This window comes from Cinclus cinclus, chromosome 8, assembly GCF_963662255.1.
Source record: "Cinclus cinclus chromosome 8, bCinCin1.1, whole genome shotgun sequence".
Lineage (NCBI taxonomy): Eukaryota > Metazoa > Chordata > Aves > Passeriformes > Cinclidae > Cinclus > Cinclus cinclus.
This window is the reverse complement of record NC_085053.1, coordinates 2,711,126-2,737,918: the sequence shown is the minus strand read 5'-3', so window position 1 is coordinate 2,737,918 and position 26,793 is coordinate 2,711,126. Positions and strand designations below refer to the sequence as shown.

The 26,793-nt window shown below is 54.6% G+C and overlaps 1 protein-coding gene across 1 annotated transcript in view; it reads left to right on the top strand.

Moving 5' to 3' along the window:
• CACNA1E (calcium voltage-gated channel subunit alpha1 E) overlaps positions 1-26,793 on the top strand; it is an 89,180-nt gene that overhangs the window by 49,700 nt on the left and 12,687 nt on the right. Inside the window, exons 16-38 of the mRNA XM_062497716.1 lie at positions 327-444; positions 758-825; positions 2,402-2,499; positions 5,493-5,549; positions 6,418-7,017; positions 7,127-7,401; positions 7,994-8,153; positions 8,678-8,807; positions 9,306-9,365; positions 9,649-9,755; positions 13,834-13,845; positions 15,209-15,305; positions 16,419-16,579; positions 16,932-17,069; positions 17,585-17,786; positions 17,979-18,143; positions 18,635-18,745; positions 19,674-19,757; positions 19,839-19,964; positions 20,143-20,208; positions 21,901-21,992; positions 22,131-22,296; positions 22,460-22,587. Coding sequence (XP_062353700.1) covers positions 327-444; positions 758-825; positions 2,402-2,499; positions 5,493-5,549; positions 6,418-7,017; positions 7,127-7,401; positions 7,994-8,153; positions 8,678-8,807; positions 9,306-9,365; positions 9,649-9,755; positions 13,834-13,845; positions 15,209-15,305; positions 16,419-16,579; positions 16,932-17,069; positions 17,585-17,786; positions 17,979-18,143; positions 18,635-18,745; positions 19,674-19,757; positions 19,839-19,964; positions 20,143-20,208; positions 21,901-21,992; positions 22,131-22,296; positions 22,460-22,587 — 3,221 coding nt within the window. The remainder of the gene's footprint in view (positions 1-326; positions 445-757; positions 826-2,401; positions 2,500-5,492; positions 5,550-6,417; positions 7,018-7,126; positions 7,402-7,993; positions 8,154-8,677; positions 8,808-9,305; positions 9,366-9,648; positions 9,756-13,833; positions 13,846-15,208; positions 15,306-16,418; positions 16,580-16,931; positions 17,070-17,584; positions 17,787-17,978; positions 18,144-18,634; positions 18,746-19,673; positions 19,758-19,838; positions 19,965-20,142; positions 20,209-21,900; positions 21,993-22,130; positions 22,297-22,459; positions 22,588-26,793) is intronic.

Below are 26,793 nucleotides of genomic sequence, written 5' to 3'. Positions count from 1 at the left end.
CTCCCCCATGGCTGGGAGGGGCTCTTTACACCAAATTAATTCTCCTCTGTCAGCTGTTGCTTCCTCCCGCTCCTGCACAACAAAATGGATGAAAAGAGATGGAAACACTTCCACCTCTGTTGCAGAAGATGAAGAGTTGCAAAACTCTTCAGAGGAGGCTTTATGTCCTCATTGGTGTCCAGTGGGATTTCCCTCGAGTGCTGCAGCTGCAGAGCTGGGTTATCCACTGAGTGGAGGTCTCCATACATGGCTCCTGCATTGGTGGCACAGATGTCCAGGCGATGGGGAGGTGCAGCTGACAGAGCTGCTGCCTTGTGTCCCCGCAGATCCTGACCGGCGAGGACTGGAACGAGGTGATGTACAATGGCATCCGCTCGCAGGGAGGTGTGCGCTCAGGGATGTGGTCCTCCATCTACTTCATCATCCTCACCTTGTTTGGAAACTGTATCCACCGGGCTGCTGTGCTTCTCCTGCTGACAGCCCCCTCTCCTCACCCTCTCTGGGGGCATCCCCCTCCCTGCTTGCTGCTCCTTCCTCCCCTCCCAGCTGAGGGAGACCTACCACACAGGTGTGGCAGTGCTGGGTGTCCCAAAGGCAGAGAAGGAGCTGTGGGGAGGTGCACTGAGGGCTGTTTTTGTGGGGTGGGTGAGGAGTTTGTGCCCTGAGCTGTCGAGGAGCCATTCAGGCCACCCTCCCTTGGGAGCTGCAGATACACATGTCCTTAACACGCGGCTTGTGCATCCTTAGCTGCTCTCAGATACTCTGCTGAACGTCTTCTTGGCCATTGCTGTGGACAACCTGGCCAACGCTCAGGAGCTCACCAAGGTATGTTCCTGCTGCTACTTTTCCTTCTCCTGCAGAGAGAGTGGGAGCAAAGCCATTTAGGCTTTGAATTAGGAAAATGCTTAAACTTGCTGGTCTTTCCAGGAACACCCACACTTCAAGGATGGCTTTAACTATTTCTCCATTTGAACTCCCCTGTTCCATTTGCCATCAGTCAGATGGAGATAGCCCTCATCTGTTGGATGGGATCTGCCGTGGAGTGGGAAGCATTTTCCAGTGGTGTCAATATTTATTCCCCATCTGCCTACAGGGCAGCAGATGTGATTTAGGATGCTGTTTTGGCTGGTGCTTAGCTGCTTTTTAAACCATGCTAGGGAATATTTGGGGAACGCTAAATTGTTGGGGCACCATCTGGGTAATGGTGAGTAGGAGAGAGATGCAAGGGTCATGTCCACTCTTTGGATCAGACCAGTGATCCTGTGGTGCCCAGATTTTTGTGGAGCACGTCCCTGGGGCTCACTGGGAGGCATCCACGCTGGTGTAAATCTGACCCGAAATGGGGCACGGTGCTGGTTTGCCTGAGGGGTGTGTGCGGGGGTCCTCCCACGGTGGGAGGGGTGCAGATGGCGCTTCCAGGGGCTGCGAGGGATGGGAGAGCCCCACGGGTACCAGCAGCAGCAATTAAGAGAGCGACGAGTTTTTGAAAAGGCTGAATGCTCGCTAATGACTCCTAATGACATTCTTTGCTCCGGAGACACAGCCATACTCATTAGAGCAATCCGGTCTCTGCCGGGGTCATTCGTGGATGCCTTACCTCCCACTCCGTTTGGGGGATGGCTGTCTGGCCCCTGGGGCTGTGAAGAAGGGAGGGCTGAGCTGGTCTGCGCTGTCTGCGGTTGTCCCACCATGCTCAGCCCAGCTCTTGCCTGGGGTGGGCTGGGTTCACTTATTCGAGCAGCACTGATGCCTTGGGGAAGATTTGGTGTAGTGGGGAACCTGCATCCCCGCAGCACCAGGGAAATGAAGTGTCTCTGGAAGTGATGCCTTAAGATTTTAGCCTTTATATTTTTCAAATCCTGTGCTGCATTACTGCATAACTCCCAAACTCCATGTAAAGTGTCAGTTAACTGTCTTCACATTTTGGTCAGACAAAACAATGCCTCTGGGCCTGTGATCCAAGGACACCCTACAGCCTCAGGCCCCGAAAAGTATAAACAAAAGTGAATTATGGGGGAGCAAACTGGGGGTATATAACTTCATTACCTGAAGCTGTAATTGGAGGATTAACCCCTGATATGTAAGTGGACCAAACTTTTATTTGTCTGAAAAACTGACCATCATTCATCTTGGGTGTAGCCTCTTGGGAGACTCCTGACTGCCCAAGGTGTACCTATTGAAGGCCTTTAATAAATACCCACTTTTATTCTCCTAATCTTGTCTAGCCTCTGTTCTAGGTAGCCATTCCAAGGCACGAGAAGTACAGGTCCCCCTCAATCCCTCAAGCCTTGGCAGCAAGGGTTGCCCTGCACATCCCTCACTGCTCCTGACTTTCTGACCTCCTGAGCTTTCCCTCAAAACCCCGACATCCCACTGAGCAATGCCCCTCCTTTCTCTGCAGGACGAGCAGGAGGAAGAGGAGGCCTTTAACCAGAAGCATGCCCTTCAGAAAGCCAAAGAAGTCAGCCCCATGTCTGCCCCAAACATGCCTGCTATCGAGTGAGTGACTCCCCAACATCACCCTGGTGACCCTCTGAGCCCAGCCAGGCTTAGAAGGGCACAGAGCTGCAGCAGAGCCTGGCGTGGCTGGTTTGGGGGGGGGCTGCCAAGCATCTTCCTGAAGATGGGTAGAGGTCTAGGAGTGTGCTACCCACGAGCAGCGGTGCTTTTAGAGAGGTGACAGTGTGGAGAACGGGTCACCGGGGAGGTCCTGAAATTGCCAACCTCTACACCAAGCTGCAGCCTCAGTGCTTGGGCATGGCAAAAATAGTCTAGAAGAGGCTTCCTGCCCCAAATATAGAGCTCAAGCACTCAGGGCTGATGGTAGGAGGCTGGGGAGGAGGAAGGTATCTCAAGTTATTCTTGAGGAGGGTTGATATTTGTTCCTGGGGTGTGTTTCTTCATGGCAGAGCTGCAGGAGAGCAGCCAGGGCTGGGGGAGAAGGGACCAGTGGTGTCACAAATCTCCCTCGGGCTCCTTCCTTGGGAGTGAATGCAGTTAGGAAAGATGGAGCAGGTTTGTGAAACCGTGTTTGGTTGTACAAAAATTTGATTTGGGTGAGAAAAAAAAAGCCCCAAACCACATAAACCTCCAGCATAGTGTTAAGAAGCCTTGTCTCTGCATTTCAGCAAGACAAAATTCTGTTTTTTCCTTCCTAGCTGCCTTTTTTCTCTCTCTTTTGTGGTGTCATATGGTCTAAATCACATAAAACTTTCAAAGTCAACATTAGAACGAGGCGTTTTGATTTGTTTCCCAAAACAGTACATTTCAGTACAGCTGAAGGGATTATTTTATTTTTTTCGTCTTCTTCTTCTTTTTTTTTCCCTCTTCTTTTTTTCCTTTTTTTTTTTTTACAGAATCCCTTCCCAGGGAATTTTAAGTTTCATTATGCTTTGAAACTCAGCCAAGCTCATACATGGCAGAATCTCTTGCAGATTTGCTGAGAGAAACTGCTGTCTTCAGGCTAGTTCTGATCTGGGTGGGTCAGGGGCAGCCTTGAGAACGGCCCCTTCCCTGGTTTGGCAGTGGTGGGATGCTGTGGTCCTGCACCCTGCATGGTTTTAGGGGCAGCAGGAAAGGGGTGTACTTGTAAGGCCTGCCTGATCCCCCAGCAGCCACAGATTTTAGCCTGGACTGGGGCCGATGGGATGTTCATAATAAATCTGTGTTTGCCCAAGTACTAGGGGGGGTTTAGGGAAGGGGTGGTGGAGTCTGTATGTTGGCTCTGTTTCTGGATACCAGTGGGAATGTGTTGGACAAAGTGAGGGAATAGAGAGCTTTAGGCTGCGGAAGAGGCTGAGGAATGGACAGATATTAGAGAGGAAGAGGGGGAGATGGAATATATTAGGGCAGTCAAGGATTTGCCCACACTGCACATCCCTGATAAAGCTCTCTAGTCATTGTCAGATAGAGCTGGCTGGGAAAACAGATCTTTTCAACCTTTCCTTATTGTTCTGGTGGCATTGAAAAGGGAGGTATTCACGAGGCTTTTTTCCAGCTCCTCCCACTCACCAGGATGGATTGGGGTCAGGGCCAGACAGTAGGACACCACAGGTTAGGCTTGATGATATAATCCACCTCAGGTCTGGTGTGCTTTTGGTGGTGCTGAGCTTGTGGAGGGATGGTGGGGACAACACAGTGTGGCCAGGGCAAAGCAGAGCTGGCACAGCAGGGAGGTTGGGAGCTCAGAGCTGGGTGTGAGTGGACAAAGGTGGCTCCATTTCCACACGGGTACCTGGTGCATTCAAGACGGTGTGGGTGTTCCTGCTGGCACAGAGGGCAGTGCGAGGATGGATGGGTGCTCCCACGTGGCCAGGGATGGTGTGGGTGGCCGTGGTGGCTGTAGGAGCACTGTGTTTGCGCCGGGGTGCAGATGGCTTGGGGCTGCTCGACGCAGGGACTGCCAGGTGGGCGCGCGTTGGTGCCGGACGCGCTGCGTGGACACATCTGGAGGCTCGGCCGCTTGTTGTGGGAATGCTGTGGGTGCCTGCAGCTCCAGCTCTGCCTCTGGGATGGCACCAGCATGGCACTGGGTCCTTCCCATGCATGAGGATCCATGGAGATCATAATCACCAGCATGATTGGAGCACCTCTCCTGGGAGGATTGAAGTTGTTAAGCCTGGAGACCTTAGAGCACCTTGAGAGAGCTCAAGAGGGACTTTTGACAAGGTGGTTTTTTGACAAGTGATAGGAGAAGGGGGAGTATCTTCAAATTGTTAGGAAGTGGTCACAACAGCGAGCCTGCCAGAGCTCAACAAGCATTTGGACAGTGCTGTCAGGCACATGGTGGAATTCTTGTGGTTGTTCCTGTGCAGGGCCAGGAGCTGGATTCAATGATCCTCTTGGATCTTTTCAAACTCAGGATGTTCTGTGTTTCTATGGTTGCATATTCCCAGGGCCATGTTCTTGGAGCTGTGTGTATCCGAGTCTTTTCTATGCTGACGCAAAGGTTAAAGCCTGGAATCTCCCCAGCTGCTAATGTGTGTGAAGGACCTTGCCAGCCCTGTTAACTTGTGTGGGGGCTGCTCAGGTGACAGGAGCTCTGTGGCATCTCAGCCTGGCCTTGTGCCCTTGTGTTTGCTGGGGAACTTCACGCTCCCCTCTGTGCTCCCAGAGCAGCATCAGCTCCCGGCGATGGCTCTGAGCAGCTCCGAGCTAGCCTGATGCATTGCTTCCTCTTTCCAATTGCCGCGTGTTGCTTGGGAGAAGTGAATTTGGAGCAGTTTGAGACAGCTGTGAAATATCCAAGGATGTCTCGGAGCTTCTGAAGGACTGGAGCCTGCACTGCTCTCCCGGTGCACAGTGTGGGGAAGGCTCCCAGGGAACGAAGTGTCAGCGTGAGTGTGGGCAGCCCGTGCCCAGCGTGCCCGTCGGGGCTCGCTGTCGATGCACAGGGCCAGGATGACCGGCTGCCCGGGGAGGGGGGGACAGCTCTCTGCGCTGCCCGCACGGGTGGAAGGAGGGCATTGAACCCGTTTGTTTTTCCTCCCCAGAAGAGACAGGCGGAGGAGACACCACATGTCGATGTGGGAGCCACGCAGCAGCCACCTGTATGTGGGCGGCGGGGGCGCGTGTCCGTCTGTGCCTCCTGTGCTGTCTGTGCGTCCGCGGGGCCGGGGCACACCGCGCTCCCCTCCGGCCTCTACGGCAGGGACGGGAGTGGGAATTAACTCAGTGTGTGTGTGTGCGTGTGTGTATGTGTGTATGTGTGTATCCGTGTGCCACGTGCTCCCCTCCGGTGTGTGCCGATCCCCCGTGTGCGGTGCCGGGCTGCTCGCTGCCCGTGGGTGTGAGCGGTGCCCGTGCCCGTGTGTGCTCCTGGGTGTTTCCCTGTGCCGCGGGGGTGTCGGGAAGGGCACGTCTGTCTTCTCCAGAGTGTTGTTTTGCGACTTCGTGGCACAGCCCAGAAGCCCAGTGCAACTCCTTCCCCTCAGACAGTTAAAATTGCTGCTCCTCAGCCTCAGGGCAGGCTTTCTACCCGGGATGTGCTGGGAAGAGAGGCAAGGACAGGTCCCTGGATGCAGCAAGAGGGCTTGGCCCGTATTTAAGGTGTCCCCAGGCAGTCACACAAGAGGAAGGTGGTCCCTGTCTGTCTGGGATAGGGCAAGCCAGGATGCTGGCAGCTGCTCCCAGAAGCTGGACGTGCTGCCTGAAAGCTTCAGGGCAGCAACGAGGCTGCTGGGGCAGGTCATCCATCAGCCTGATGCTTTCTGAAGGGACACAAGCACACTCTCGGCCCCATTTCCAGCCCCCGCCAGCACCAGGGAACTCTGACAAAGCCTTAGCACGGCCTGTAACGCTGGCGGTGGCTCTTCTTTCTCCCTGGGATTCCCAGATTAAATCCAGGGCGGGTGCTTCACCGGGGAGTGCTGTGGGCAGCCGGGGTGGTGACCCCTCGCTGTCCCCCCATCGTTGCAGGCGGGAGCGTCGCCGGCGGCACCACATGTCGGTGTGGGAGCAGCGCACCAGCCAGCTGCGCCGCCACATGCAGATGTCCAGCCAGGAGGGCATCAACAAGGATGAGCCGCCCCTCATCAACCCCCACGCCAGCATCTTCCGCAGGAAGAGACCCGGGGAAGGTGTCACCCTGGAGAAATGCGCTGAGGAGCAGGGCAAGGGCGAGCGGCCGCTGGCTGAGGGACCCGAGCAGCCAGTCCCGGGGGCCAACCCCGGCGGTGGTGAGGACAGGACATCGCCCCGGGCCAAGCGGGACAAGGACATGTGGCAGCAGAAATCTTGCCATGGGAACTGTGAGCCGGGAGAACAGGACGGGGCGGGAGGCAGCATCGAGGATAGGGCCAGGATGAGACAGAGCCAGCGGCGCAGCCGGCACCGCAGAGCCCGCGTGGAGGGGAAGGACACGGCTGGCATCTTGGGGAGCCGCTCGGCCAGCCAGGAGATGGGGCTGGAGGAGGCCAGCACTGCCGAGGGGGCACAAGAAGGGGACCGACGTGGGGACGTGGCTTCAGGAGAGGCACTGATTCCAGGGGAGCCAGAGGCGGGCGGAGAGTCCGTCAGGTTGGTACCCGCAGAGGGCATCTTGCCATCCCCACGGCTCCTCGTATTCTCTTCTTCTCCTGTCCCTGTACCTTCTCACACCTCTTTTACTCCCCTTCCCCTACTGCAGGACAAATGGGGTCCCTGCTGGCGATGCCGATCTGATTGGGACCGCCAAGAAGGGGAGCCCCCCACACGCCGCCCACGAGCTCTCCCAGGGGAAGATGGGCAACCTGACAGAGCAGGACTGCAGCAGCCCGGACACGAGCGAGCAGGCACTGCTGGAGCCCAGCCGCACCGTGAGCCGCAGCGAGCCCGACCTCTCCTCCATCAGCCCCAACACCGAGAAGGCCACCGAGAGCACGGCCATCATGATCGATGTCCACGACTCCGCTGTGGTACAGAGTGAGGACCTGTCTCTCTTTCCTGAGCCCCCCTCCCAGCCCTCGGGGACCCTGCGGGGATGGGAAGCCGCTTGCGTGGCTTTTCCTATCTGCATCCATCAGCTGGGGGGATCTCCTTGCTGCTCCTTGCAGTACCTCACCCCAGTTTTGCAGGGGAGCACAACCGCTGATGCGCCAGCATCCCCTGGGGCCCATGTCCCTTTCTCACCTCTTTCCTTCCACCCCTTCATCTGATCCATCATTTCCCCTTCCTCTCTGCCTGGGCAAAACTCTCACATTCCCTGTTTTTCCTGGAACATCTGTAGCCTCCGGCAGCTCACTGTCACTCAAACCCCTTAGCAGCATCCTGAGGCTGTCAAGGTGAGCTGCTTTAAACAGTGTTATTAATTAACCAGCAAGGTGAAAACTGGCCTTGTTAAACCCATTTCATCTGCTCCATACCAGCAGCTCATATGTTTTCTTCCTGCCTAGTCCCTCTCCCTGTAACAGCACAGGGATTGACAGCAGGAATGAGGGGGGTTGCCTGGGGGGCAGGGACACCCCAGGGTGTTGTCTGGGTGCAAGGCCGGGCAAAGGCTCTCCCTTTCCTGCAGTTAGCAACAAGACAGACGGTGAAGCCAGCCCCTTAAAGGAGGCCGAGACCAAAGAGGATGAGGAAGAAATGGAGAAGAAGAAGCGGAAGAAGGAAAAGAGCGAGACGGGCAAAGCGATGGTGCCGCACAGTTCCATGTTTATCTTCAGCACCACCAACCCGTGAGACATTTTCCACACTGGGGCTGGGGATGGCTGCAAGGGGAAGGACCCCAGACATCACCAAAAACAGGGAATCGCTGTGAGAAGGGAGTTGAGCATCTCCCAGACAGGCTTGATAAGCAGCCATGGAGTTCCCCAAGCCCCACATCGCTCTCCCTCTGTGGCAGCTGTGCTCATGGCTCTCTCTCCCAACTGCTGATTGCTAAGCTGGGATTTTTAATTCACTGTTTGTTACATTTACCTGCAGTTTTCTGCTGCTCTGTAGCTCTTCCCCAGATCCAGCAGCCTGGAATAATAAGCACCCGAGTTTCCTAGGGACTCTCCCTGCCTGGCTGTGGGGCTGAGAGCTGAGGAGAGGGATCAATAAGCCCAAAATGCCCCTTGAGCTCCCTTCTTTTGCTCCTCAGGTTTTGCTGCCCATCTCCCCACCCTGGAAGGTGGCGATACTGGATGGGCTTTGCACGTGGGCTGTGCCTGTGGCCTGCCAGGTGCTCACAGGTGGGGTGTGGGCTCTGTCCCTGCAGGGTGAGGAGGGCCTGCCACTACATCGTGAACCTGCGCTACTTTGAGATGTGCATCCTCCTGGTGATCGCCGCCAGCAGCATTGCCCTCGCCGCCGAGGATCCCGTCCTCACCAACTCCGACCGCAACAAAGTGATTGCAGCCCCCTCCTGCTCCCCCCACCAGTGCAGGCAGAGCTCCTGTAGGATTTTAGCTCTGTAGGATTCTGTAGGATCAGGGCAGCCAGTGGTGGCACTTGCGCTGTGCCGTGGAGTCTGGCTTCTTCTCTATCACCTTCTGTTATGAACCATGGGAGTCACTCTCAGCTTCCCACACGTGGGGTTTTGAGCCTGAGGAGAGACCAGGATGCCTGGTCAGCTGTAAAGTGGCTTGAACTGAGGAGATACTGGTACAGGCACTGGTATGGGGCACATGATCCTGGCTAGCAGCATCATTTCCAGGCCATTTGCATGGGGAATGATTCCCTCCTGCCTGCAGAGGCTGGGTTTAGGGCTGTCCTGAACTCTTAGGGACAAGGCCGAGTTTGGGACAAGCAACCCAACCCCATGTTTTCCCCTGAGCCAGGCAAGCTGCTGTAGCTGGGTGTCTGCTCAGCAGCAGCTGCAGAGCACTTGTGCCCTCTCCCTGCAGGTGCTGAGGTATTTCGACTACGTCTTCACTGGTGTCTTCACCTTCGAGATGGTGATCAAGGTAAGAGCCCTGAAAGGATGTAACATCACTGGGAATTAGCTCAGTTTTGCAGTTATGGTCCTAAATTTAAATGGTGGAGACCTTAAAGTCTGGTTCTCAGCAATGGTGCTCCAGAGTGCTCAGCACTTCTTTTATCAGCATTGAGGCTTCCACAAAATATGAAGTCCTCCATCCAGGACCCTGGGATGTGTCTGCAGTGCCCCTATTCCCCAGCTTGTCCCTTCCACTTGATGTCTGAGCTACTCATTCCCTGCCTGTTTTTCTCTCTGTATCGCCCCTCCAGATGATTGATCAGGGCTTGATCCTGCAGGATGGCTCCTACTTCCGAGACCTCTGGAACATCCTGGATTTCATCGTGGTGGTGGGAGCGCTGGTGGCTTTTGCCTTGGCGTAAGTGACCGCTGTCCTTGGCAGCTCCCTGCCCTCCCTCAGCTGGGGTGGGAGGAGGATGCAACTGTGTGTTATGGATACTAGACTCTGATTTGCTTTCGTATTTTATTTCTCTGCACCCTTCTGCTGTGCTTCTGGGACAGCTCCTGGCAGTGGTGTGTGGCTGCTCCAGAGATGTGTTTCTCCTTGTTTGTCAGAAGCTGGTGAGAAAGCAGGCAGGGAGCAAGGCAAGGCAAGCTGGAGATGCTAGGAAGAAGTTGGTGGTGGAAGTGGACTTGAAACAGAGCAGAAGGGGCTGTTAGGAGGAAAATAGCCTAAAGGTGCCAGAGCTGGAGTTATACACCTGCCATGCATCTTGGGTTGCAAAGAGACAGAAAAAGCAGCAGCCTGCCAGGTGGAGCTGCCCTCTGAACATGTTTGTGCTGGAAATGGTACTCCTGGCTGGTGACTTTTCCTCTGGTCTGAGGGGGACGTCGCTCTGGAGCCCTGAAGGAATGGGGATGGCGCCAGGGGGGTTTGTGCCAGAATCCTCTGTGGCATCACTGAGAGGGCTGTGTGCTTGCCCTGCAGTGTCCCCACCGAGCATGGCTTTGGGATTGGGCTCTGGCACTGAGTTTGTGGCACCTGTGGGTACTGGGAAGTCCATGGTGCCCACGCCATGGAGGGCAGGAGTACGCAGGGATGAGTTTCCTGCTGCCGTGATGTCCCCCGTGCTGCTGACTGGGGCAGGGGGTGCAGTGAGCTTAGGGAGGGATGTGTGGTGCCAAGGTGATGCTTGCAGGGAAGGGGCATCCCCTGGTCCCCAGCGCTGTGCTGCCCCATCGGTGCCCAGGGAGGGAGAGAAGGAGAGGCTCAGGCTGCTTTGTCACGCTGTTGTTCTCTCTTTGTGCCTGTGACACTGGCAGCAGTGGCTGGTGACAGGGGAGGGCCTGGCAGCCACGCAGACAGGAGTCTTGGCTTTGTCCACAGCTCAGGTACTGTGCAGGCTCTTGAGGTGGCCACAAGGTCCCTCGGGGTGGCCAGGAGGTCCCTTGATGGATTTCAGCCTGTGATCCATCCCTCCCATCTCACCCTGGAGTGGGCAGCAGCTCCTTCTCCTGGTTCTCACCCGCGTGTGAGACAAGCTCGTTGCTTCCTCACCCTCCTCACCCCATTCCTTGCCCTGTGCTTCCAGCCCCTGCTCTCTCCTTGGGAGAATTCAGCCTGCTCAGCATAGGGATGAAGCAGACCCCGGCACGAGGAAGGGGCTCGGGGCAGGTTTGCTGGATGGTGGCAAAGCTCTGAGCCTCTGGAAGGCCACACAGGACACCAGGAGGGTGGATCGAGCCGCTCCAGGCTCTGGCTGATCCCTCCTCTGCCAGGACAGCTTCCCAGGGTGTGTCCGGCAGGGCTCAAGGGCATCAGCAGCCTGAAGATGCACTGAGTGGTTTGAGGACAAGGGAGCCTTTTCCCTCCAAGGCAACTTCCATCAAGAACTTTGATGGCTGAAGGAGCACAGGTTGTGGGCTCAGCCTGCTCCTGGATGGAGGGGTGCCCTCACCAGTGCACCCTAATTGTTTACTGTCCCCTTGCCCTCACCCCACAAGGGTGACACAGTTCCTGCAGCGGCCCCTGCAGCTGACAGGGCTCAGCACTGAGCATGTGGGGAAGCTGCCTAGCACCTTCCTTCCAGCCCTGCTTGCCATCTGCCGGCCTCCACCCATCCTCCTGAGGGAAGGATGTTCCTTCGGGGCATGGGGCAGCTGAATTCTCGAGGGTGAGCACCCCCATGGGCCGTGGCACCGAAGCCCTTCCTGTGGAGAAGGCCTTGGCATCTCCCCACATGTTTGCAATAAGCACTGTTGTCTCCTGCTGTCTCTTGCAACCGTAGCTGGGTAAATACTGAGCTGCTTGTGCTATGGATGGGGGCTTTTAATCATGTAAACCTGCAGGATTGTCCATCTGCCCTGCCTCCAGCATAGCTCCTGCTGGAGGAGATGAGCTCATGGCTTTGGGAGCGAAGGGAACAAAGGCACCACGGTGATTTCCGATGGGTTCATACATTATAAAGCATTTATAAGAACACCTGCCTCTCCCGTCAGCAGCCCAGCACCACCACAGCTGTGGGAGCTGCAGGATATTCACCAGCTCTCCATGTCCCAGCCTGCTGCCCTCCCTCCCACCCTCCCTTCTGGCCTCCAGGGGAAAGCTCTGCTGGTGATGTTTCAATCCATCTCCTTTTCTTCTCCCTCTGTAAGCTCTGATGTGGGGCCAGAGCAAGGGGAGTGTTCTTCTCCTCCTTCTCCTTCTTCTCCTTCTCCTTTCTCCTTCTCCTTCTCCTTCTCCTTCTCCTTCTCCTCCTTCTCCTTCTCCTTCTCCTTCTCCTTCTCCTTCTCCTTCTCCTTCTCCTTCTCCTTCTCCTTCTCCTTCTCCTTCTCCTTCTCCTTCTCCTTCTCCTTCTCCTTCTCCTTCTCCTTCTCCTTCTCCTTCTCCTTCTCCTTCTCCTTCTCCTTCTTCTCCTTCTCCTTCTCCTTCTCCTTCTCCTTCTTCTTCTCCTTCTCCTTCTCCTTCTCCTTCTCCTTCTCCTTCTCCTTCTCCTCCTTCTCCTTCTCCTTCTTTCTCCTCCATGGTGCTGGGTGGGAACAGCAGTGCCCCTGTAGTGGCTGTGATGATTACCTGGATGATTACCTGGTGATTGAGTTCAGCACTTCCCAGCAGGAATGCTGGGATGTGCCATGCAGGTTTCCTGCCCCTTTTGCCTCCCCTCTGCACTCTGGTGCTCCCACAGGGATCCTGGGTGGCTGAGGGCACAGCAGGAAGTCTTTGAGCTGGTTCAGCAGTGCCACCATCACTCACAGGCTGTCCCTGCCACATCCAAATTACTGATAACCAAGTGTCCATCCCCAAAGCCATCTCTTTGAGTGCCTTTGTGGCTTGTCCACTGCTCCCTCAGAGGCCACAAATCCTGAGAGGCTGTTTCCATTCATCCATAACTCTCCACGTGGAAAGCTAATACATCAATCCATGGACAGCCTAAATAAAAAGCTGTAAATCTCCAAGAGTTCAAATTAAATTAGCTGAAATAACAAGAACCACAACTAAAGACCCTGCTCTCCTTTCCCTCTCTCTGAGGAGGCATTTCACATTCACAGCAGTTTTGCAGAGCTGTGCAGGGGTGGTAGAAAGGTTGGTGGAGAGGCTGAGTGGCCAGTGTGGAGCCCTTGGTGTGCAAGGGCCGATTACCTGGTGGGGTGGCCTCTCTCCTTGCAGCATCTCCTTGTACCCATTGTCACCAGGGTCTGAAAGCAAGAAGGACCCCTAGGTACTGCAAAATAGCCTGGCGTGAGGCAGGTCAGGACAGAGGTCCCACCACAAAAGTGCGGCAATGTTAAATTGTCACCTTTTCAGCATGCCTCCCATGTGTTGGACTAACACCCAGCCAGGGGCTGGGGTTAGTTTTACATGTTTTAGGAACTGTTTTACTTAAAGGCTTTTGCCCACAGTGCTGAGCACTCTGTGTGCACGTGGCAGGGACTTGTCTCAAACAGGGATGGAGGCTAGGTTACAACCAGGGACCTTGGAACCCACCTTGGCTCGTCCAATCGAGTGTCCTGCTGGCTTGCAGGAGATCCTGCACTACAGTTCGGGCTCTTAATCAGTGGAGCTCTCAATAGCAGTGATTTAGCAGAATTTGGATGTGGCTTGCAGGTAGGTTCCCTTGGATGCACCTGCCTTTGGTTCACTGACCCCCACCACTCTTGGCTAAGGAGGACCGTGTGCCTTCATGCTGTTGCCCACTGTCCCACTCCATGCAGGTTCCTCTTGCAGCAGAGCTTTCACTACGTGCCTCCCACCCAAAACCTCCAGCAGGGAGGGCAGGAGGGGCTTCTGGTTGAGTCCCTGCCTGGAGATGTACCCCGTGCTGAAGGGTACAACATGGTGTACTCACCGTGCCTTTCACCTGAGGTCTGGAGTGGTGGGCAGCAGCTGCAGGGTCCCCATGCAGCTCCCCTGACACTTTTCTTACCTTCCTCTTCTCTTTCTTTTTCCGTCTCTCTGCTGCTGCTGCTTGGTGGCTGCTGGGCTGGATCGCCGACAGGAATGCTTTGGGGTAACTATGGCACTCTTGTGAGATCTTGTGGGATGCTGTTCCTGGGAATGCAGGGGGGTGGGTGCAGGTGGATGTCAGTCTGTCCAACACCTGGGCTGACCCTTAGCTGCATTTTCAGGGACTGCAGCACGCTGCTCTGCTGGCACTCCTGAGGGCTGGAGGGATACCCCCTCAGCAGGTGTCAGACACTGCAGTTAGGGTGTCCTTGGTGACAACTTGCACCAGATGAGTGCTGCCCACCAGTCCTCACCCCAGCCCTCAGTCAGATGCCCCAGGCCCTTATCCAGGCCCTATTTCTGAGCAAAACAGGAGCAAAATGACTCCTAGGTCTGTCTGTACAGTTGCTTCCTATGCATGTTGGGGCTGTGCTCCTAGGGAGGACTATTAATTAGTGGTTTTGTTTACATCTCATAATGATTAAGGCCATTATTGTACTCCCTGTTGCATTAACCCTCACCAAGGAGCTGTGTAATTGGGAGCATCTGTTGTTGCAAATAATTTCCTTGACGTTTTTCAAGGGTGCCTGGTGGATCCAAGCTGTGCTACCTTCACCAGGACCTCACTGCTCTACCCTGAGATCCAGTCTTTGGTTAAAAGTCAAGAAAAAAAAAAAACCCCTGTTATTTTGGTTGGGGAATAATCATCATATTCAAGAAATGAGGGTCATGAGGGGGCTTTTCTAAAGAATTCTCCTCGTAAGCTCTACCTCCCTCAGCTGACTTGGGGTGAAGGCAGGAGTACCCCTGACCTGGAGAGACCTTAGAGGCCCTTCCAAGGGTCCAACTCCTGTGCCTTGGGCAAGGACACCTTCCACTAGACCAGGTTGTTCAGGACCCCATCTAACTTTGCCTGGAGCACTTCCAGGGATGGGGCGCCCACAATTTCCCTGGCAATGCAGACCCTGTTGAGTGAACCACCCTCATTTCATTCTGAATTTCTTGCAACTGGTAGGAAATGGTTTGCAGTGGTGGTGACCCCATGCAAGCCCCGTTTGCAAACAGTGTGTGCCTGAAGGAGGGCAGCAAATCTCCTTGTGCTGCCTGTGCCCTGCAGACCTCCTGGTACTGCCTGTCCCAGCCCTGGCACTGCTTCCCACATCCAGGGGTTTGTTAAGGTCACTGGAAGGGTGCTAATCCCGGGAAGGAGAGGATTACCTTGCTTTCCATCTCTGCCGGCTGTCAGCGTGCGTGTTGGAGGAGCTGTGTTTAGGTGGGCTGAGCACTCAGCAATGGTTGTGCCCCTGCTGTTCCCATCTTCACATGTGCTGGGGGGGTGTTGTTGACAGTTCAGGGCACCCAGGTCTACAAGGTTATTGTCTCTCTGTTCCATTTTTGGGTGCATGTGCCTCCCTCCAATGTGGCAGGACCAACAAGGGCCGGGATATCAAGACCATCAAGTCCCTCCGTGTGCTGCGGGTCTTGAGGCCCCTGAAAACCATCAAGAGACTGCCCAAGCTGAAGGTAATGAGCTCCATCTCCTGCCTTACATCCTCTTCTCCTCTTCCCTGGCAGCAGGGGCCACCACAGTGACTTGCTTTTAGCAATAAACAAGTTGTTTTCAAAGCTTTTGGGGGGTTTTAGGAGCCCTGTCCGCAACCACAACACCCTTCAGGCTGCTTCGTGTCTGGAGGTGCAGTGAGTTTTTAGAAGCAAGCCTGGACCATTGCAAGGTATCCAGAAGTAGTTCCTCTGCTAGGGAAAGTGGGGCTTGAGTGGATAAAAGGGAGCAAAGCCCAGATGTTCTCCTGAAAAATAGGCTGCCCTGGTTTTGGAGTGCTCAAATCTCTTTCCAAAGTTTTTGATCTTTCCCACCAGAGCAGGTCGCAAGCAGCTCAGGGTTTTATGCGCTGTGCTGTCACGGTGTTGCACTGGAGAGGGATTTCCCATCTCAAAAATGGGATTAATTCTGCATCACAGGTAGGATTATGAATTTCCCTACTTTAGCTGATGGGGTACAGAGCCAAAAAAGAGTATGAGACTGAGGAAGCCTTTTTTTTTTTTTTAACTTGTAAGTGGTTTGGCTGATTGGTGAGACCCAGGGTGGCACCCCAGAAACATGGGGTTTGACCCCAGCTCTTCTTCCTGATCAGTGGATGGAGTCAGCCTGTGTCAGTTCATTTCTGGAAGTGCCTGTCCTCGTCATGAAACAGGGATAAGGACAATCCCCACTTGAGTGCTGTGAGAACCAGGGCTGAGAGCACTAAGGAACATGCTGCTGTGGCAGGCAGATGTATTTATTCTGCCTTGTTATTCAGGGTGACGCAAAACGATGAAGTGTTCACTAATTAGTCTTGAGTGCTGCTAATTGCATCATTAGGATGGTCCCCTGTCTGCTTCCCTGGTTGCAGAGAACACTGAGGATACAAAGGTCCATCCCTGGTGCTGTCTCAGGGGCTGCATGGTGCCTACACGTGTGCTATGGGCACTCTGGGTGTCAACCTCATTCACAAAACACCTTTTGGCCTGGGAGAAGGCTCAGCTCTTTCCCTCTTTCCCCAGCAAGTAGCGTGGTCTTGGTCCTGCCCTTTGCCAGGTCTGTGGCTTCCCCAGAGTGAACTCTGCACTCCCTTTCAGGCTGTTTTTGACTGTGTCGTGACATCTCTCAAGAACGTCTTCAACATCCTCATTGTCTACAAGCTCTTCATGTTCATCTTCGCCGTCATCGCCGTGCAGCTCTTCAAGGGGAAGTTCTTCTACTGCACTGACAGCTCGAAGGACACGCAGAAGGACTGCATGTAGGTGCCCTGTGGAGTACGTCTGGTGCTGCTGACCCCTCTGGCGAGGGCAGGGTGCTGGGTCATGTCTGCTGTGGTTCCCCATTAAGCCCTTGGCCATGAGTTGCTCCTGTGGGGGTGAGCCCTGTCCCCAGTGCTGTGGCCCATCCTTCTGTGGGGTGCAGAGCCCTTAATTTGCTCCTGTTCTTTCCTCCTTCTCTCTTCTGTTTTACTTTCCCCTTCTCTCTCCTCTTCCTCATGGTTGTTATCCAGATGCTCCCCTGCACACACCCACGCTGCCCCCAGAGTTCAAACCTTCCCATACTCTGGCAACCCAAAAACCCAAGGTCACTGCTCCCTCCCAACCTTGCAGAGGGAACTATGTGGACCACGAGAAGAACAAGATGGAGGTGAAATGCCGGGAGTGGAAGCGGCACGAGTTTCACTATGACAATATCATCTGGGCTCTGCTCACCCTGTTCACGGTGTCCACTGGCGAGGGGTGGCCCCAGTGAGTATTCTGCTTGGTCTGTCCCCTTGAATAGGGGTGGTCACATCCCTGTCAGGTTACACCCAGTGGGAATGAGAGAGGAGCTGCTGGGCAGCGACGTGGAGAGAACAACAAATTATACCAGCACAAAAGAGCTTTTAGCCCCACTATGAAGCTGGGGCAGTGGCTGGGGTTGGCTTCTTCCTTAGGGAGTGAATGATGGATAATCCCTTTTGTGCGTGGCCTGGAGATATATTTTAGGTCAATATTAAGGATAACAGTAGGATTGGGCCTCTCTAAGTGCTCCTGTGAGTTTGGGTAATATTTTTTTCTCTGTGTGCAGAGCACAGGAAAATCCATTTTCCATCAGGGATGAGGCAAAGCTCCATAAAACAAGCTGTAGCCATTTAAAAAATGAAAGCAGATTAGGACAGAGCTTTACCTCATCATTATACAAGCGTGGACAGGCAGAGCTGGGTCCCATTGGAAGTGGTGGATGTATCCCCGGTTGCTTTTCTTCACCTCTCTGCCCACAGGGTGCTGCAGCACTCGGTGGATGTGACAGAGGAGGACCGCGGGCCCAGCCGCAGCAACCGCATGGAGATGTCCATTTTTTATGTCGTCTACTTTGTGGTCTTCCCTTTCTTCTTCGTCAACATTTTCGTGGCTCTCATCATCATCACGTTCCAAGAGCAAGGAGACAAAATGATGGAGGAGTGCAGCCTGGAGAAGAATGAGGTATGGTCAGGGGAGGGGAAATTAGGACGTTTCCATGGGGTTTTTAGCAATTTTGGAGCTTGGAACTCCCTTGCTATTGAAAAGGTAAAAAACCCATGACCCAGCTGCCTTCGCAGATCACGAAGGAAAGAATTGCGTCAGCCAGCACCTCCCAGGTGTCCATGGGGTCTGATGGGTGTTATTTTGTTGCAGAGGGCCTGCATTGACTTTGCCATCAGCGCCAAGCCCCTGACGCGGTACATGCCCCAGAACAGACACACCTTCCAGTACCGCGTGTGGCACTTCGTGGTGTCCCCGTCCTTCGAGTACACCATCATGGCCATGATAGCTCTCAACACTGTGGTGCTCATGATGAAGGTGAGCTGGTGGTCAGAGTGAGGCTGTCCTCTTTGGAGCAGCAGGATCAATCGGGATGGGAGCAGAGGGTGTTTTGGTTGTGGAGATGCTTTGAGACAGCGTCTGTGTGTGTATTCCCTTGGTGCAGCTGCTTGTAACAACACAAGACCCGAACAGGAGGTGGCACCTTTCCTGAAATAAATGACCCAAATTATTTAGACCTCTCAACTACTTCAGGCAGATCTGGATTTCTTCTGTGCTCCCTTCTTAGAAAAAGTGGCATCTGCCCTGGGAGAGGCGGGGAGAGAATAAGGAGGAGATGTTCTTGATGCCCCCAGGGCAAGGGACATGGACCACCACAGGCCTGTCCTGAGGGAGGGGTGAAGAAAGGAAGGAATTCTGGAGGCAGCCAGGGCAGCAAGCATAGGCCATGTCAGGTCTGTGCTGGGACAGTCATCAGCCAAGAGGCTGGCAGGCCCCCTCCTGGCTAATGCTGTCTCTGTTTCCATCAGTACTATTCTGCTCCATACACCTATGAGCTGGCCCTGAAGTACCTGAACATTGCCTTCACCATGGTGTTCTCCTTGGAGTGCATCCTTAAGATCATCGCTTTTGGCTTCCTGGTGAGTGCCTGCTCCTGTTCCATATAAGCGTGTTAATTTGGACTTTGGTGGTTCACAGATCACAGAGGGAAGGTGTTAATAATGTGAGGTTGCTGCTACTTATTTTGGATCCTGGCATGGGAGCTGCTTTTGGGTTGGAATCCTTTGGTTCTCATTGCACTTCCCAGTGCTGGATGCTTCTGGGGGAAGCCACACTGCTGCTTTACTTCTTGTCTTGCTCTATGCCAGAACCATGCAAGTTCTGTGCTGCTACTCTGTTAGAGCCCACTGCTGCTGCAGTGGCTGTGCTCCCTTATCCCCACAAGTCAGGAATTGCTGGTGCACTTCCATCTTTGGGCTGTACCAGCTGGACCAGACCTGAGCAGCAGTGAGACCTGCCTGACTGATTCACAGTCCTCAAGCTCCCAGCTGCTCATTTGGGATCTGAAACCATGGGATTGCTTTTTCTTCAGCTATTTTTTGCTGCTTATAGGAGACAAAGTCCACTATCAGAAGGGTTTCTCCTTGCTCCCAATAGCACCAGTCAGAGTCATGTTTGGTCTTGTACCAGCTGCCGCACAAATCAGCAGGGGCTGAGATGTGTCCAGGTGTCTGTGAAGAGGAGGGCAAAGCAGCCTCCTGGCTGTGAGGGTCAATGTACCGAGCTGTTGCAGCCTGACCTAGGCTGTGGCTACTTTTCCTGCTCCCATTTGCCAGGGTGGTCTGTTGGATACATGAATCATCTCCCAGGAGAAGCTGCTTGCTGCAGACATGCTCAGGTCTGCCATTGTCTCAGACACAGGACGATGTTCCGGACCATGGCTGCATACAAATGGGCTGCGAGATCTCCACCAATGTCCATGAGCAGCCTTGGCCTGTATCCCTGTGCGCTTCAGACCTGCCAATCCTGAGCTCAAATCCATGTTCCCTCTCTCACTCTCTTTCACAGAATTATTTCCGGGACACCTGGAACATTTTTGACTTCATCACAGTCATTGGCAGCATTACGGAGATCATCCTGACAGACACCAAGGTGAAGCAGGGGCTGGGAGCAACAGGGTGGGGGTGGTGGTGGGGGCTCCCACCTCCCTCTGACCCTCTCATCTCCTCCCAGCTGGTGAACACCAGCAGCTTCAACATGAGCTTCCTGAAGCTTTTCCGGGCTGCTCGTCTCATCAAGCTGCTCCGCCAGGGTTACACCATCCGCATCCTGCTCTGGACATTTGTGCAGTCCTTCAAGGTCAGTCTCATGTGCTCTGGCCTCTTCCCAGACCACAGGGATGTGGTGTTGCTCCCAAATATGGGCTGTTCCCAAGGCCTTGTAGGAGAGATGGATCAGCACAGATCACCTGTGTGTTTTGTACTCCGCTGGGGATGGACCTGTGATAGGTGAGATGACTCGTCTCTTCCTCTTGCAGGCACTCCCCTATGTCTGCCTCCTGATTGCCATGCTTTTCTTCATCTACGCCATCATTGGGATGCAGGTGAGACAGATGTGTCCGTGTGTGTCCCTCTGGCAGAGACGGTGACACCAGCATGTCCCCAGTATCGCACTCAGGAGCAAGCCTTGTGCCTGCCTGTCATTGCTGCACTCACTCACAGTGCCAGGAAGGTGCTGAGGATGGAATAGCTTCTTTGGGAGATGCAGGGCCGCATGCCCTAGGGAAACTGCCATGGGTTTGTTCAGTCAAGCTCCACAACTGCCTTCCCATCTGGTGCCTTTGGAGATGTGGCCTCGGGGACTCAGCTGCGCATCTGCCATCCATCTTATCTGTTGGGGTGTCACATTTAGAGCCCTGCTGTGACCTCCCAGCTCATGGGGGGCCTGCAGAGCACAGGGAGGTGTCAGCTTCGCCGGCTCCAGCTGGTGAATAAGAGGCACGTGAGCTGAACCCTGCACATGCCACAGGGCTGGCTCGCCTCTGCTGTGACTAAATCCCACGCTGGGGATGTGACAAAGCATCCTCGACGATGAGCACTGGGGATGTGGAGCAGCCTGATGAACTGCCTCCAGCAGTACCCCACGCCTGACAGGAGCTGTTTTTGGGGTGACAGAGGCCCCTGGCTTGTGCAGCTTGGCAGTGCTGCTGTTTAGGATCTTCCAGTGCCATGGCTGGTTTTTGCACCCTGTCCTACACACCTCGGCACCGGCTCCAGGTGTTCTCCTAAACAGCCGCCATCTGACTCAGCCCACCTCCCTGCCGGGTGGTAGTATTAGATTTATTTTCTTTAATCTTTTTTTTTAACACCATTGTGAACAAATCCCCAAGCAGTAAAGTCTGTGGGCGTTATTTGAGCAAAATAGCTGGAGGCAGAAAATATTCTACAATTACACATTCCAAAAAACCTGTACAGGAAAAAAATACTCTGCAGTTGGTGTATTTTTAGGTTCAGGGAAAGGGGAATAAATATTTAACAGTAATAACAGCACATTTTTCCAATTTGAGGCACTTTACGAATGTTCGGTATGTCTTACCACAGCCTTGGCTGAGGGTTGTTGTTAGAATATTGTCCATAGTTTGATCTTTGTTGCCTCTCTTGGTCCTGGGGTTGGTGGAGTCTGTCTTTCCCTCCCTGAGCCCTTCTCCACCAGACTGTTTGCAGTGCCTGGCCCCAACATCACAGACCATTTCTCCACCAAGGAAAGAGCTCCTGGGAGTGTCCAGGACTGTCCAGCACCCACCCAGGATGGTGGGGCTTTGTCTCTGCACCTCCAGCATAGCTGGGGTTGCTGGGTGCTCAGATGGCATCGAGGGATGGATGTGGAATGGTTGGACTCAGCTGATCCCAGGCCCTCCATGCTCCTGTTTCCATGGTAGCTCAGCCTCTCGCAGCCTTTGCCACCCACAGCAAATCCCTGCCAAGGAGAGGAGAGTCTCCTTCCCCGATGGCTGCCTGGCACCAGCTCCTTGGCACGCTGGCTGTGCACCAGCCTGTATTTGCTGGGGTACTTTTCGTGCAATCGCAGACTCAGAGGATGCTTTGGGTTGGAAGGGACTTTAAAGGCCACCTTGTCCAACCCCATGGCAGGGCCATCTTCAGCTAAATCAGGGTGCTCAGAGCCCTGTCCAACCTGACCCTGAATGTTTTGAAGGATGGCAGTGTGAACGTGCAGCTGCTTCCCTGGCTGATGAGGTCTTGCCTGAAGAGCTGAGCCCTTTTTCTCCATTCTGTAGGTTTTTGGCAATATCAAACTAGATGAGGAAAGCCACATTAACAGGCACAACAACTTCCGCAGCTTCTTGGGTTCCCTCATGCTCCTCTTCAGGTGAGCAGCCATGGGAAATGTTCCTGCGCACACCAGAGATGTGTTTGATTTGGGCAGGGGGTGGTGAGGTTTCTCTGGGGGACATCCTGACTCCGTCCCCTGCCACCACAAGCTGCTGACAGGCTGTGTTGGGAACAGGAGTGCCACTGGAGAGGCGTGGCAGGAGATCATGCTGTCCTGCCTGGAGGGCAAAGGCTGTGAGCCAGACACAACGGCGACGTCCGGGCAGAATGAGAATGAGCGCTGCGGCACCGACCTGGCCTATGTTTACTTTGTGTCCTTCATCTTCTTCTGCTCCTTCCTGGTGAGCTGCCTGGTCTGAGGGCTTTGGGGATCCCCCTTGTCAGCACCCCAGCCATCAGGTCATCTTCCACCACCTTCCCACAATGACTCTTCTCTCACCCTTCCCTTCTCTGCTCCTTCTCCCCCCACTTTCCTTTCTCTCTGCCTTTTCCCCTTCCATTTAGATGCTCAACCTGTTTGTGGCAGTCATCATGGACAACTTTGAATACCTGACACGGGATTCCTCCATCCTGGGCCCTCACCATCTGGATGAGTTTGTCAGGATCTGGGCAGAGTATGACCGAGCAGCGTGGTATGTAGCTAGGTCCTTGTCTCCCAAGAAACCTCCCAGAGCTGGTTTTAAACCAGGCTCTCTATGTTCTCCCACTGGAATGGTAGTTCTCACTGATGTCTGGGATAGTCAGGGATGTGCTGCTGTCATCCATGGTCATTACAAGGGCAGCAGCTGGTTCTTGTACTGGTTGGTGGCACAGGCGTCTTAGGTGATGTTCAGTTTGCCATGGGGTGTTCATCCTGAGCGCTGGACGTTCCTGCTCTTCCTCTCCTCCCTACCCAGCAGGGATCTGTCTGCAGATCTCTCCCTCTCAGCCTCCTTTCCCATCCCCATGCACCAGCTGGGAGCCTGTGCCCTGAGACCAGCTCCATCCTTTGGTCCCCAGCACCCACAGCTCCTGATAAGAGCAGGCCTGAGCGGGGCTTGTTCCCACCCATGGGGATCTGCTGGGGTCCTGCCAAACCACTCGCACAGGACATTGTTTGGGACGTGTTTGAGGAGCTGTGTTCTGTGCTGCCCAGCCCACTCACCCCTCTGGAAATGAGAGGGCTTTGTCTCTGCACTCCTGCCCTTGCTGATGAGGACCTTGGAGAACAGGGCTCCCATTTGGAGGCAGCAGCCTTTTCCTAGCAGTGGGGTGGGCTCACAGGGCCAATACACACCCTAGGTAGCCAGATTTTGGCTCTGCTGCAGAGGCCTTGCTCTCCACTGCTCCTCCTCCTCGGATGGTCCCTAGACCATCGAGCACCCCTAGAGCAATGGGGGACCCTTGGCAGCTCTGGGAACGTATTTGCCCTTCACTCAGCCCCAGCACCACCAGGGTGCCTCGTGTGGTTCCTTCCAGAGCCCAGGGACTCTTTGGAGCTGTCATCCACCACTGCTGGGTGGCCTGTGCCATCTCAACTCAAGAGCCCCTTGGCAACCACACACCTTTTTGAGACTCTTTCCCCCCATGTCCTTCCCTCCAGAGACCAGCCCCAGCCAAGGTATTTTTTTATCTCAAATATCAGCTCCAGCCAGAGAGAGGAGAGGAGGTGGAGCAGTGAAACACCCAGCTGCTTGCTGTGGGGTGGCTCTTTGGTAGGATTTCTTCATGCCAGGCACTTGATTCACTCTCATCGTCCATGGTGGTGGCCTCGATGCCCAGGAGCCACTGTAAAACAAGCCTGAGCTGTCCTATCCATGCCATATGCCCCTCTGATTCCTGAGCAAGCCATGCTTGTAGCCAGTGATTAGGGGGCACAGGAGACAGTGGTGGCAGCCCTGGCCTGGTGCTGGGGTGAGTACATGGGTGAGTACATCCCAACAGCTCCCACCACATCCCAACAGTGGCACCATCACACGCAGCTCTCATGGGGAGAACATCCAGCACCAGGGGGGAGCAGGGATGGGTTTTGTCCAGATGGTTGGGTTCTGTTTGGTTCTTCATCTCTGGACAGTGATGGAGAGGGGATGGGAGAAGAGCAAGGAGAAAGAAACCAGAGGCAAAGGCGCCGGGTAGGATGGTGATGCCGCTCTTCGCCTCCCTGCGTGGTTTCCCTCCAAGCTTGTCCAAGGATGCCCAGGAGGTTGCAACAGCTGCACCTCAGCACTTCCACCCCACGCAGTCCTGCTTCCTGAAGGGCTCTGGGCTGGAGCAGAGTGGGGAGCTCAGCATCCTGCACCCCCTTCTGCCAGCTCCTTGCCTCGGCTGCTTCCTTGTTTCCGTGGTGCGGGAGGATACGGCTGTATCCTGGGATGGCTGCACCGGCTCTGGGCAGATGGGCTTCTGTGGGAGGAACGGGGGGTGTGTGTTTGGGAAGGTTTGCTTCCAATAATGTGCACCCTTGGCAGAGCTGGGCTGGTGGTCGGAGCACAGGACTGGACTCGAGAGCCCCAGGGGCCACAGCCAGCAGCTGGTCACATTATCCCTCCCTGTCTCAGGTTCCCCAGATCTTGGAGGCACAAGTGGCTCAGCTGCCAACCTCACTGGGACCTCGTGGGCCTCAGAGAGCTGGCTGTGTGAGGACAGGGGCTCCGGTGATGTGATGGGGCACAACTCCATGGGTTAGAACTCCACCAAGCTGCAGGCTCACCCTCTCTAAAATCCCAGCCCTCTCCCACCAGGCGCAGGGGTCAGGGGCACGATGAGCAAAGATCATGGGATGGTGTCCACCACCGAAACTATCCTTCTCCAGGGTGAAGAGGGGACAGTGCGAGGAGACATGAGCCAACTCTCATGGTGGAAAAGGCAGTAGCTGATGCCCACAGCTTTCTCCTCCCTGGGTCTGACAGAGCCAGGAGAAGAGCTGTGCTCTGCTGGGGGTCTTGCCCCACAGACGGCCCCAGTGCCCCCCCGTTAAGCTCTCCATTCTCCTCTCCACCCTCTCAGTGTCCTATTAACCCACCTGTGCTTCCTTTGCAGCGGCAGGATCTCGTATAAGGATATGTACAAATTAGTACGGGTGATCTCGCCTCCTCTGGGCCTAGGAGAGAACTGCCCCTACAGGGTGGCGTGCAAGGTTTGCCTCCCAGTCCTCCGCCACAACCTGGCCACGGGACACACCATCCACCCCTCCTTCCCCCGCTCCACTGCCACCGCGCCTCCCCAGGGAACCCTGACGTTGCTTTCCTTCGAGTTTAAAGAGGTCCACTGCCTCCCAGAGCCAGCAGCTGTTACCCTCCAGGGGAGGCATCAGTGGGGCCCAGAGCCTCCTGGGGTGGGTTTTGACAAATTGTGCCCCCCAGCCAGCCCCCCGCCCCAGTTCCACCCATGCAGAAAGCTCTGAGGGGCGCCAGGCCAAACACCACTGCCCCTGCTCGACTTCTCAAAGCACCTCCCGTGGGACAGGGAGGTTTTGGGGAGGGTTTGCTCCTCAGGAAGGAGCAAAAGCTGGAGGATGTTGGGGTCTTTGCTGTTGGTTTGGACAGTGAGGGCTGGGGGAGGATGAGGAGGCCAGGGTGACCCCTGTTCCTAGGGGATGCTGTGTTCTACCAAACAAGCCTGTGCCCAAGTGTGGCACTTTGGAGGACAAACAACCGTGTCTCTGAGGAGCAGGACTCTGGCTAGTCTTGCACATAACTTGCTGGATCAGCCTGGGAGATGGTGACATCATGGCACACCTCTGGAGCTTGGCAGCTTCTCTCCCTTGAGCTCAGTTCCTGGCTGCTGGCAATGAGTCCAGGACAGCAATTTGGTCTCCTTGTATCTCTCTGACTTCAAGGGGGTTGTTTTTTTAAATTTTATTTTGGGGTGACAGCTGAGCAAAATCCTGCACCTGCCACATTCTCTGAAGTGCCATGACACCTTTGTCTGTGCCCAGGGCACAAAAGGGTGAATTACAGAGCTTGCTCTTCCTCTGCATCCCTCATGGTGTCTGAGGTCTACGAGGGAACTCAGACAACCCCAGCTTTTGCTCTTGCCTCTGCAGAGGAGGAGGCAGCGTGGTGTAGTCACCACATCCTTCTGGAAACATCAGAAAGGCTTTTTTTCCACACCCCTGGAACAGCTCTGTCACCCTCCACAGCTGGACGTGGGGACTGTTTTTCAAGAGGCAAAATGGCGCAAAGAAGACAAGGTTTCTTTTGATGATTGGTCATCTCATTTAGGAAGATGTATTTAGGAACAGGAGATTATTTTCAAGAATCTCAGATGGGGTCATCTGTTCCTGGAAGGGCTCCTTGGAGTCTTTCCACTCTTCTCTGCTGCTGCATCCCTAACAAAAGATGGCAGCTTGGCTGAGGACACGTGCTCAGGTCCCTGCAGGCAAAAGACACCTTTGGGAGGAGTGGTGAGCCCTTCTCAACAAGGCTGCACTGGGAGATGCTGATCTCCTAAGGTGGATCACCTGGAGCTCAGAGGGGGACCTGTAATACTTCCTTGGAAGAGGGAGTCTCTGAGTGATCAGATTTTTGCTGACTGTGGATGGGCAGAACGGTGAAGGTGGATAAACTCAAGGAGAGGCAGAAGCAAAGAGTACCAAGAACAGCTTCTGTTGTCTTGCGGGGGAGACCATCACCATCTCTACCTTGTGTTACCTCGGTCTCCTCTTCCCTGTGCAGGAGATATTTCAAGAACATGTGGTTTTCAGGGGTAACTATTGCTCTGGAACAACTCCCAAAAGATGTTAAAAAAAAAAAATTCCATGTGGTTGTTGCATCTTGCCAGATCCCAAAATGCTAAGTCAGCTTGCACACCCTTCAGTTCAGTGAGCCTGCCCTGCCTGCCAGGTGAATGCTCCACAG